This window comes from Nanorana parkeri, unplaced genomic scaffold, assembly GCF_000935625.1.
Source record: "Nanorana parkeri isolate BGI_ZX_2015 unplaced genomic scaffold, ASM93562v1 scaffold1188, whole genome shotgun sequence".
In the NCBI taxonomy this organism is placed as follows: Eukaryota; Metazoa; Chordata; class Amphibia; order Anura; family Dicroglossidae; genus Nanorana; species Nanorana parkeri.
Window position 1 is genome coordinate 212,691 of NW_017307456.1, and position 12,839 is coordinate 225,529.

A 12,839-nucleotide genomic window follows, 5' to 3' on the forward strand; every position below is an offset into this window, starting at 1 on the left:
GAGCAGAAGTCCCCGTACATTAGGTGCTCTGCTTCTTTTAATGTGTTGGCTGCATTCACTTCCATGCTAACGTGTCTGTGTTCTCGTACAGGTTCCTGCAGAACACAAGTCCTTACAGTGGAGGGATTTGGAGGATGCCTTGAAGGTGCGCAGCAAAGCTGTGGATGAGGCAGCGGATTCTCTTCTCAAAGCAAAGTTCGTATTCATGTTTCGCTCTCTTCAAATACACTTGCATATTCTGAATATTTTTGCTGTCATTTGAGCCCATCCAAAAATCTGCACCCAGTTTTGTCAACCATTGTTTTGGTTGACAAAACTTCCGGAAATAATAGTTTTTTTGTTGCTTTATAAGCTCTATAATGCATCACTGATCTAGGACAGGTGTAGATATGAGAATTACTGACTCTTGTGTGATGCTCACTAATTTGCTGCATGCTTGTTATGGGTCATGTTTCTACCCTTAGCCACTTTATTACTGGGGGAATAAGGGGTGAACCCTGATAAGTTGAAGTGAAAGGAGAAGCAGCTTACTGATGAGCTTGTCTCTGTCACTCTGCTTTTTCTTCCTATCCACATGCTTCTTGTTGCACATCTCTCCCTCCCTTTTCTATTCTGATCTCTGCTGTACAGGAAGTACAGGAAGGGGGGGTTTGCAAGAGATGGATACCAAATCAAATTCAGGCACTTGCATTTTTTGCATTGAGAATAATACATTCATTGATGTATTAATGAATAGCGAGCTGCATTAATTTATCTTTTATCTGCCTAGAGGTAAGCTTTAACTATCACAATAATTGACACACATGACATTTTCCCCCTGCTGTTGTCTAAATGTGTTTTTAATTCTTCTTTATGTAGGGAGGAGCTAGAACGGATGAAGGGTGTTATTGATGATACCAAAAAGAACATCGTGAATGGAGCGAAGCCGCACATCATTTCAGCTGAAGAGAACCTCCATCGTATGATCGTGGACCTGGACAATGTTGTTAATAAGGTACTTTGTATATGTTTCAGCAGTTTTTTAGGAAAGTGACTTTTTTTTTTTTAAAGCCTGGTAAACCTTGTGTTGATATTCTGCACCCCAAAAGTAATTCAAGTAGATCCCATCGCACTACTGACCGGGTATAACCCAAGATAATGGGTGGGTGCTGAGATGACAGCAGATGCCTCTGCAGATCAGTATCACGTGGTAGATCAGTTACTCGCACTCCAATCAGAATTTCAGTCAATGTTCTTTATTCACACTAAAAAATTGTCACATCGTATAGCGACGCTTTGGAATCGTATAGGTCCCTTCAGGCAAACAAAGTGTGAATAATGAACATTGACTGAAATTCTTATTGGGAGTGCAAATTACTTTTCTACCATGATATTCTGCACCCTCCGCAGTATATGTTTTGGTACCAAAAACAAAGTTTCCCTTTAGTGTTGATACCTCTTTTTCATGTAAGCCATATGCCACATACAGCGAGGAAGTACGTTCCTTTGTGTGTCCAGTGTTACAGAAGGTGGGAGCTGCTGTCAAGCACACATGAGGGCTGTGCAGGGAATGTGGCGGGTAAATAAGCAGCCTGACACTGCATCAATGTCACATATAGTGGGGAAGCATGTACCCCGTCTGTGTGTGCGCTGAGGTCCAAAAGCTCGGAGCCGGACATGCCATGTATCTCCAAGGAGAAAGAACAGACACACTAACTGGCCAACCCAGCATGGATCTGCTCCTGTGCTTGGCTTGGTCAGAATGGAATTGGGAACTGAGGGGAACTGTCAGGATCACCAGGTATTTCAGAGCAAATAAACAGTAGATTTAACAAAAATGGCATGAAAACCACAGGCTTGTGTGTGTATATATGTATATATCTACCTAGATATATATATAGATATATCTATCGATCGATAGATAGATAGATAGAGATAGATAGATAATATATATTATATAATATATTTATTATCCGATGTGAGTACTTGGGGCAACATACACTTTAAAAGGTTTGCACTGTTTTAAAAAATGCAACTAGAAGTGCATCTAATAAGCACACTTAAACTGCTTGGTCTCAATGGTGAATGAGTCATGAGCTTGCCATAAGATGCAGCTTCTCATGGTGATTGCTGATGGTATCCCTGTGTTCACTGCAGGTACAGGCAGCCCAGTCAGAAGCAAAGATCGTGGCTCAGTACAATGAACTGGTGGCTGTGGCACGTGAAGACTTCCAAAAAGAGCTGGACAGTGTTACCCCGGAGGTGCAGACTGGCTGGAAGGGCCTCAGTAAGTGTCTCTTCCTATGGGTCGTGCAGCTTGATCACAAATCGCACTTTTGGCTTCCTCATAGCTGCTTTAGTTGTGTTGTTGTTTGACATGCGTGTCCAAAAGAAGCTATGCAGAAGGTTTGGTCTCTCCAGTTTTCTCAAGTTAATTTTTTATATATATATATATTTTTTTTTATCTTGGTGATTCCTATTTTCTTTTAGTATCCATTAACTTCATTGGAACAGCTTTGCTGAAGTGATAGACTATCATTTTCCTGAGTGAAAGCATGTAAAGTCACATGCCTCCTCCTCACCTTAATCCCCTATTTCCACAATGTATCTGCTTTCCAATCACTTGTCTGCTAGCGATCAGCATGTCCTGATCCACGTTCACTATGTCGAGGGCCATTACAAAGCTACCTTCAGTTCTTTCCCTTATTTTGCTACTATTGCTTGAGGATGTATTGTGTTTTAAATAGGAGGTCAGGGGGTTGTTACTATGTCTTGGGTAACTTTTTTTTTTTTCCAGGTTTATTAACTTTTCCTGGAATTACATTTCACAGCAAACCTGTCATATCTGATAACTAGTAGACCTATAAACCTTGTATATTCGAGTCCTCTTTCTTGGCCCCCTAATCTGGATTGTACAAAATCCAGACAGCTAGTTCTAGTCCTGCGGTTGGAGTTCTTCATGTTCTGCTCACACATTACACTAAGGAATGCACGCCAGCTGTGGTGAAACTACAAAGATAACATGATGCCTCAAGTCACGCCTGTGACCGTCAGTCTTGCAATGCAACATGGGATTTGTAGTTTCACCCTAGCTGGAGTTGGCCCACTCCTGCTATATACTGTCCTAAGTTCAAAGATTCCCGGCTAGACGTAGGCAGAAAAGTGCAGACAGCTCTACTTCAGCTGTTCCTGGGCTAGTCTCAGGCCCGGAGGGTGGACAGTAGCAGTAGTTTCTCAAAACTCCATTGAGAAAGGCAGCTTTCTTGATGACGGTCCAAAGAACTGTTTTTTGGGTGAGTACTACCAGGTTCATAAGTTTGCCAGCTACTTAGGAGTATGGGGAAAGCAGAAAGGATAGAATCCTCACAAGTAACAGCAGAGCTTCTGCCTCCTTGAAATCAGATTAATATGAGATCAGTAGGCTTCTGTTAAAATATTAAAGAAGCACTGTCACCTTGCCAGTGCAGACCAAGGTGGGGGGTGATCGGAAAGGTGTCGGGGGGCAAATGTCCTTTCCCGAGACAGTCTCATTTTCCTGCATGGGTTAGGTGACTGGCCGTCTCGTAAGAATGGATCACGGTACAGAACTCTTCAACGGTTGTTTGATATGTGCCAAAAAAAAAAGCACACATTTAACATAAGAATAGGAGCCATGTCAGGCATGCCAGGTCTAAGTGAAGGAACAGTTCTACTTTTCGTAGGTAACATCTGTGGCAGTAAACTATCTTAGTAAGGAAACCGCTTATCAAGAGCCGATCAGTCTAGATCAGTAGCCGATCTCAGTCTAGATCAGGGCTAGGCAACCTCGGCACTTCAGCTGTTTGAAAACTACAAGTCCCAAGGCATTGCAAGACTTTAACAGCAACAGAGGGACACGACTCCTACGGGCAGACGCCTGAGGGGATTGGTAGTTTCACCACAGCTGGAATGCCGCAGTTGCCTAACCTTATTCTAGATAAGGTAGATTCCGGTAGATTCAGATTGTTTGTGGCTACTAAAGTGAAAGGTGATGAAAAGGAGCAAAGACTGAGCAGATAACACGGGTCAGATTTTCTCATGTGTATCCTTTGGTGGTAGATATTCCTTATACGTTGGGTTAACCTATTTAGGCCCCGTTCCCACTGCGCGATATGCAAATGTTTGTCTTTTCTCTGAAATCGGCTATTACTAGAATTTGCTATTGTTGCATTTAACAGCATGTCATGTGGAGTAATGGCTTCCTTGCTGCAATGCATGATGGCATCCGATGTTGGGTTTATGTATACTGCATGCCATACAGTTGTGTGGATTTTATGTTGAATAAGCAGGGATGAATTTCCGACTGATGATTACATGTTTACCACACTTGGGAGACAAGCGGGCCACAGAGGGGATAATCTGAGTTGAAAGTGGTAGCCGGGTACTGTGGTGCTAGCAATAAAATGTTTGTACAAGAAAGTGGTAGTGGGAATATGTTGGAAAAATTGATTTCCATTCGTTTTGTTTTGAGAAATGGGAACGATCGTGTTTATTGCACTGACATTTCATCCACACACTGGATGGCCCGGGGAAGGAGGCCACGGTTGGCTGTAGATGGCCCGGGGAAGGAGGCCACGGTTGGCTGTAGATGGCCCGGGGAAGGAGGCCACGGTGGGCTGTAGATGGCCCGGGGAGGAGGCCACGGTGGGCTGTAGATGGCCCGGGGAGGAGGCCACGGTGGGCTATAGATGGCCCGGGGAGGAGGCCACGGTGGGCTATAGATGGCCCGGGGAATAGGCCACGGTGGGCTGTAGATGGCCCGGGGAGGAGGCCACGGTGGGCTGTAGATGGCCCGGGGAGGAGGCCACGGTGGGCTATAGATGGCCCGGGGAGGAGGCCACGGTGGGCTATAGATGGCCCGGGGAATAGGCCACGGTGGGCTGTAGATGGCCCGGGGAGGAGGCCACGGTGGGCTGTAGATGGCCCGGGGAGGAGGCCACGGTGGGCTATAGATGGCCCGGGGAGGAGGCCACGGTGGGCTATAGATGGCCCGGGGAATAGGCCACGGTGGGCTGTAGATGGCCCGGGGAGGAGGCCACGGTGGGCTGTAGATGGCCCGGGGAGGAGGCCACGGTGGGCTATAGATGGCCCGGGGAGGAGGCCACGGTGGGCTATAGATGGCCCGGGGAATAGGCCACGGTGGGCTGTAGATGGCCCGGGGAGGAGGCCACGGTGGGCTGTAGATGGCCCGGGGAGGAGGCCACGGTGGGCTATAGATGGCCCGGGGAGGAGGCCACGGTGGGCTATAGATGGCCCGGGGAATAGGCCACGGTGGGCTGTAGATGGCCCGGGGAGGAGGCCACGGTGGGCTGTAGATGGCCCGGGGAGGAGGCCACGGTGGGCTATAGATGGCCCGGGGAGGAGGCCACGGTGGGCTATAGATGGCCCGGGGAATAGGCCACGGTGGGCTGTAGATGGCCCGGGGAGGAGGCCACGGTGGGCTGTAGATGGCCCGGGGAGGAGGCCACGGTGGGCTATAGATGGCCCGGGGAGGAGGCCACGGTGGGCTATAGATGGCCCGGGGAATAGGCCACGGTGGGCTGTAGATGGCCCGGGGAGGAGGCCACGGTGGGCTGTAGATGGCCCGGGGAGGAGGCCACGGTGGGCTATAGATGGCCCGGGGAGGAGGCCACGGTGGGCTATAGATGGCCCGGGGAATAGGCCACGGTGGGCTGTAGATGGCCCGGGGAGGAGGCCACGGTGGGCTGTAGATGGCCCGGGGAGGAGGCCACGGTGGGCTATAGATGGCCCGGGGAGGAGGCCACGGTGGGCTATAGATGGCCCGGGGAATAGGCCACGGTGGGCTGTAGATGGCCCGGGGAGGAGGCCACGGTGGGCTGTAGATGGCCCGGGGAGGAGGCCACGGTGGGCTATAGATGGCCCGGGGAGGAGGCCACGGTGGGCTATAGATGGCCCGGGGAATAGGCCACGGTGGGCTGTAGATGGCCCGGGGAGGAGGCCACGGTGGGCTGTAGATGGCCCGGGGAGGAGGCCACGGTGGGCTATAGATGGCCCGGGGAGGAGGCCACGGTGGGCTATAGATGGCCCGGGGAATAGGCCACGGTGGGCTGTAGATGGCCCGGGGAGGAGGCCACGGTGGGCTGTAGATGGCCCGGGGAGGAGGCCACGGTGGGCTATAGATGGCCCGGGGAGGAGGCCACGGTGGGCTATAGATGGCCCGGGGAATAGGCCACGGTGGGCTGTAGATGGCCCGGGGAGGAGGCCACGGTGGGCTGTAGATGGCCCGGGGAGGAGGCCACGGTGGGCTATAGATGGCCCGGGGAGGAGGCCACGGTGGGCTATAGATGGCCCGGGGAATAGGCCACGGTGGGCTGTAGATGGCCCGGGGAGGAGGCCACGGTGGGCTGTAGATGGCCCGGGGAGGAGGCCACGGTGGGCTATAGATGGCCCGGGGAGGAGGCCACGGTGGGCTATAGATGGCCCGGGGAATAGGCCACGGTGGGCTGTAGATGGCCCGGGGAGGAGGCCACGGTGGGCTGTAGATGGCCCGGGGAGGAGGCCACGGTGGGCTATAGATGGCCCGGGGAGGAGGCCACGGTGGGCTATAGATGGCCCGGGGAATAGGCCACGGTGGGCTGTAGATGGCCCGGGGAGGAGGCCACGGTGGGCTGTAGATGGCCCGGGGAGGAGGCCACGGTGGGCTATAGATGGCCCGGGGAGGAGGCCACGGTGGGCTATAGATGGCCCGGGGAATAGGCCACGGTGGGCTGTAGATGGCCCGGGGAGGAGGCCACGGTGGGCTGTAGATGGCCCGGGGAGGAGGCCACGGTGGGCTATAGATGGCCCGGGGAGGAGGCCACGGTGGGCTATAGATGGCCCGGGGAATAGGCCACGGTGGGCTGTAGATGGCCCGGGGAGGAGGCCACGGTGGGCTGTAGATGGCCCGGGGAGGAGGCCACGGTGGGCTATAGATGGCCCGGGGAGGAGGCCACGGTGGGCTATAGATGGCCCGGGGAATAGGCCACGGTGGGCTGTAGATGGCCCGGGGAGGAGGCCACGGTGGGCTGTAGATGGCCCGGGGAGGAGGCCACGGTGGGCTATAGATGGCCCGGGGAGGAGGCCACGGTGGGCTATAGATGGCCCGGGGAATAGGCCACGGTGGGCTGTAGATGGCCCGGGGAGGAGGCCACGGTGGGCTGTAGATGGCCCGGGGAGGAGGCCACGGTGGGCTATAGATGGCCCGGGGAGGAGGCCACGGTGGGCTATAGATGGCCCGGGGAATAGGCCACGGTGGGCTGTAGATGGCCCGGGGAGGAGGCCACGGTGGGCTGTAGATGGCCCGGGGAGGAGGCCACGGTGGGCTATAGATGGCCCGGGGAGGAGGCCACGGTGGGCTATAGATGGCCCGGGGAATAGGCCACGGTGGGCTGTAGATGGCCCGGGGAGGAGGCCACGGTGGGCTGTAGATGGCCCGGGGAGGAGGCCACGGTGGGCTATAGATGGCCCGGGGAGGAGGCCACGGTGGGCTATAGATGGCCCGGGGAATAGGCCACGGTGGGCTGTAGATGGCCCGGGGAGGAGGCCACGGTGGGCTGTAGATGGCCCGGGGAGGAGGCCACGGTGGGCTATAGATGGCCCGGGGAGGAGGCCACGGTGGGCTATAGATGGCCCGGGGAATAGGCCACGGTGGGCTGTAGATGGCCCGGGGAGGAGGCCACGGTGGGCTGTAGATGGCCCGGGGAGGAGGCCACGGTGGGCTATAGATGGCCCGGGGAGGAGGCCACGGTGGGCTATAGATGGCCCGGGGAATAGGCCACGGTGGGCTGTAGATGGCCCGGGGAGGAGGCCACGGTGGGCTGTAGATGGCCCGGGGAGGAGGCCACGGTGGGCTATAGATGGCCCGGGGAGGAGGCCACGGTGGGCTATAGATGGCCCGGGGAATAGGCCACGGTGGGCTGTAGATGGCCCGGGGAGGAGGCCACGGTGGGCTGTAGATGGCCCGGGGAGGAGGCCACGGTGGGCTATAGATGGCCCGGGGAGGAGGCCACGGTGGGCTATAGATGGCCCGGGGAATAGGCCACGGTGGGCTGTAGATGGCCCGGGGAGGAGGCCACGGTGGGCTGTAGATGGCCCGGGGAGGAGGCCACGGTGGGCTATAGATGGCCCGGGGAGGAGGCCACGGTGGGCTATAGATGGCCCGGGGAATAGGCCACGGTGGGCTGTAGATGGCCCGGGGAGGAGGCCACGGTGGGCTGTAGATGGCCCGGGGAGGAGGCCACGGTGGGCTATAGATGGCCCGGGGAGGAGGCCACGGTGGGCTATAGATGGCCCGGGGAATAGGCCACGGTGGGCTGTAGATGGCCCGGGGAGGAGGCCACGGTGGGCTGTAGATGGCCCGGGGAGGAGGCCACGGTGGGCTATAGATGGCCCGGGGAGGAGGCCACGGTGGGCTATAGATGGCCCGGGGAATAGGCCACGGTGGGCTGTAGATGGCCCGGGGAGGAGGCCACGGTGGGCTGTAGATGGCCCGGGGAGGAGGCCACGGTGGGCTATAGATGGCCCGGGGAGGAGGCCACGGTGGGCTATAGATGGCCCGGGGAATAGGCCACGGTGGGCTGTAGATGGCCCGGGGAGGAGGCCACGGTGGGCTGTAGATGGCCCGGGGAGGAGGCCACGGTGGGCTATAGATGGCCCGGGGAGGAGGCCACGGTGGGCTATAGATGGCCCGGGGAATAGGCCACGGTGGGCTGTAGATGGCCCGGGGAGGAGGCCACGGTGGGCTGTAGATGGCCCGGGGAGGAGGCCACGGTGGGCTATAGATGGCCCGGGGAGGAGGCCACGGTGGGCTATAGATGGCCCGGGGAATAGGCCACGGTGGGCTGTAGATGGCCCGGGGAGGAGGCCACGGTGGGCTGTAGATGGCCCGGGGAGGAGGCCACGGTGGGCTATAGATGGCCCGGGGAGGAGGCCACGGTGGGCTATAGATGGCCCGGGGAATAGGCCACGGTGGGCTGTAGATGGCCCGGGGAGGAGGCCACGGTGGGCTGTAGATGGCCCGGGGAGGAGGCCACGGTGGGCTATAGATGGCCCGGGGAGGAGGCCACGGTGGGCTATAGATGGCCCGGGGAATAGGCCACGGTGGGCTGTAGATGGCCCGGGGAGGAGGCCACGGTGGGCTGTAGATGGCCCGGGGAGGAGGCCACGGTGGGCTATAGATGGCCCGGGGAGGAGGCCACGGTGGGCTATAGATGGCCCGGGGAATAGGCCACGGTGGGCTGTAGATGGCCCGGGGAGGAGGCCACGGTGGGCTGTAGATGGCCCGGGGAGGAGGCCACGGTGGGCTATAGATGGCCCGGGGAGGAGGCCACGGTGGGCTATAGATGGCCCGGGGAATAGGCCACGGTGGGCTGTAGATGGCCCGGGGAGGAGGCCACGGTGGGCTGTAGATGGCCCGGGGAGGAGGCCACGGTGGGCTATAGATGGCCCGGGGAGGAGGCCACGGTGGGCTATAGATGGCCCGGGGAATAGGCCACGGTGGAGGGGGCCCGGGTGGGGGCCATTGCGCCCCCCCCCCCCATTGCTGTCAATGAGACATCTGCCCATCCATGAGCCATTTTGGAGAACCATCTCACAACGTGAGAGATTTACAGTTGGCAGATCTGTAATCTTCCCCACCATCGTCCACCACAAGCGGGAGCTGCAGGAGGAAAGTTTGTCAATTTTACGCGTGTAAAAAATATGCATCAATGCCGATACTGAGCATTTGCCAATACTTAACCCAATACCGGAACTTTTGGTCAGAGGGATTCTCTCTGACCAGCAGTGTCGCGATGGAGCCGGGTTCCCGGATAATCAGGAAGCAGGGCGGCCTTGCAGTGTTGTGAGGGAGCATGAAGCCAGTGTTCTTGCCAGGCTATCGGGAAGCCGAGCAGGGTGGTCATGGCTTCCTGATGAACCGGGCCCACGGTACTTCGGGATGCCGGTATTGGTATTTTGGTATCACCGAGTACCAGGAAACAAAATATCGGTACTCGATATTGAAAAACCGATATCTGTGCATCCCTAGTAGGTCTATTACATACACGCAAAGAGCAATGATGAGTGTTTCCCCATAGGGACTAGTCATAGCTACTGTTTGGGGATGCCCCAACAGGGAGCAGTGTCTTGAGATATTGCTCTTTTGCCTTGATTTATGGCGTTACCTTGCCCTTGGGCTCCTAGATTGGGCTGACTGTCTCCTGATTTCTGCAGGAATGTATGTGGTGTAGTAATTGTCCCATTTACCACACTTCTATGTAATATCTGTAGCTTTCTAGGTTAAATGTTCTACATCTCATAAGGATTCCTCTGTGTGGTGGTTTTCTGGGTCTGTTTCCACTTTGTGTTTCATGTGTCCCCTCAGTTTGATCACAGCTTTAAACCAGCTTTCTTTTCTGTACCTGGATAACCGCTAAGGGTCCGTTCACACCAGCAGCATGCCATATTGAATGCTCATTGGTGTGTGCTGATAGGAGGTGCAAAGCTCTAATTTCAGCGCATTGCAGTGTTTTTTTTTTTTTTCCCCAACTTTATTGAAATGTCACTAACTGACATTTCATTCAGTTCTATTCACCCCAGTGCATTGAGATGCATTGTAGAGTGTAAAAAAAGTAGGGATGTCCCGATACCATTTTTTCAAGGCCAAGTATTGTTCTTCAGGTGCTTGCCAATACGACATGTGACATTACACAAGCACCATGTGACATTTTTTCTCCAACAATACAGACTAATGATTTTAGGGCAGTTTCTTTATAATTATGAAGAACTGTAACTCAATCCATGATTCAGCAATAGACGACTGCAGATCACATCAATCCATGATTATAAAGCACTCCAGGGCTCTGCAGGCGGGTGCCGGGCTCTCCAGGGCATCAGCCTTTAGTATTGGGGCATTTTTAGGAGTACAAGTACTCATGAAAATGTCCTGTATTGGCCCCAATACCGATGCTAGTACCGTTATTGAGACATCCCACAATGCAGTGGTGTGAACTGACCTAATTGCCTTGTCTATATGTTAGGACGGTGCTGGGCAGGGTTGCTCTGGTGTGAATGTGCCCTAAACCTTATGTGAACCCCTTCTGAAATCTAATTGGACAGCAGATCCGGTTTCTCATGCTTTCATACGGTCTTGCACGGGACTTTGATAAGTATTTAAGATGCTGCAGTATACTTCTTTAGGGGCCATCTTAACACTGCAAAACTGCGGGTGTCCTGAGGACCTGAGCTGTGTTTTCCTCAGTTTAATACTTGATCAAACTTCATTGCAAAAAAACTATTTCATTGAAAACTGACCTTTTACGCTCTTTGCTTGGCTTGTGGCATACCTCCCACTGTGGACATCATTCCTTGTGGCTTGGTGTAGGAGGAAATATATATGAAATGCACCATTTAGTATTCACATTGATATTCTCACCCAGTCCTTCTTACCTGGTAGCAGCTGTCGGCCCTCTCTGATGTGCGGCAGGGCCCCTTCACACCAATGCATTGCGGTAAGCCACGTTATGTGCGTTGGTACACTTTGGTGCCATTCAGTTTTAATTCATTTTGAATGGCACACCAATGCACCACATCCCATGGTAACTCAATACCATTCTATGTGATAAGCCAAATGCAGCAGGTACAATTTCAGGCCTGGCGTGGTGTTAGGCAGCCTAGTCACATAAATGTGATGTTTTTCCATTGATTTGACTTAAAATGGAAAATGTATGAAGACAAAAACCGTATGGGAATTGTCTTGGCACACTTGAGCGTCACGGTTTGTAAGACATTGCTGGGCAATAGCGCGATGGTTGGGTTTAGGTTGTAAAGCAGTAATTGGGAGGTATGCCATGGCCCTGCTCTGCGAGTTGTGGGTGGGGAGGGGTATGTGTATATCTGCATGTGGAGATGTTTAGTGTATAAGCTTGTGCAGACTGGTGTTAACTTCCTCTAAACCTCCTTTTTTCTGTTTTCAGAGATTTCCGATGTAGGTGAGTCCTGTTCCTTTCGGTCTGTAACACCCTCACTATATCTCCCTCTGTCTGTCACTCATACTGCATGTCATAACCTTCACCCGTATGCCACCTGCATTGTCACAAGTCCCCTACCTACGGTGTCCCACGTGGAATTTTGTAGCTTATCTGATGAGTAAGTCATCTTATCATTGTGTAAACTAAGGCTGGCCATACACTTGGGGGAATGGGGAAATCCTCCCTGCTGGGTCTGTTGTATATCAGAACAGTAACTGCAGCCACTGTTGGCCTGAGACTTCAAAGCAGCTCCTTCATCAAAAGACAAGTTGGACAATCTACTTTTGTCAAATAGGGGTGCCCAGCGGGGGTAACACTGGTCATACTTTGACCAATGTATGGCCAGCTTAAGTGTGCATTGGCAGGTTGCTACCTCCCTGCTTAGCCGCATCACTGAGCCTATATGAAGATGGTAAGTTGTACAGACTCGCAGCACTTTGTGAGCATTAAGACTAGTTCACACCAGAACTGCGTGCGTCTGCACAGCTGCAATGCGATGCGTTTTACCGTGATTATACTGCGATTTTTACTGCGATTGATGCAGTTTTTTGTTTTTTTTTCTTTTTTGTTGTTGCTTAAAATGGGATTTCAGGTGCGTTCCAGTGCATTTGCATGTATTTTTGATGCCTTACGGTCTGATCTGATGTAGCTTTAACCTCTTGCCGTCCGCCCGTAGTAAAAAAACGGACGGACGGCACTGCCCGTGCGTGCCCTGGCGGGCACGCACGGGCAGAAAAGACCCGCTAAATGCACACACCCGTTACCGGGTATTTCACATATAGGCGATCGGCGGGTCCATAGCCCGCCGATCGCCTATATGTGCTCGTTCGCGGC

General features: G+C 54.0%; 1 protein-coding gene across 3 annotated transcripts in view; it reads left to right on the forward strand.

Annotated features, from left to right (window-relative positions):
* The window catches only part of IMMT (inner membrane mitochondrial protein), a 37,578-nt gene that overhangs the window by 19,641 nt on the left and 5,098 nt on the right, over positions 1 to 12,839 (forward strand). For 2 of the 3 annotated variants that reach the window (XM_018568445.1, XM_018568444.1), the window contains exons 8-11: positions 92 to 195; positions 859 to 994; positions 2,137 to 2,266; positions 11,952 to 11,966. In XM_018568445.1, the coding sequence (XP_018423947.1) occupies positions 92 to 195; positions 859 to 994; positions 2,137 to 2,266; positions 11,952 to 11,966 (385 nt within the window). The remainder of the gene's footprint in view (positions 1 to 91; positions 196 to 858; positions 995 to 2,136; positions 2,267 to 11,951; positions 11,967 to 12,839) is intronic. The other variant, XM_018568446.1, reaches the window with a different exon arrangement.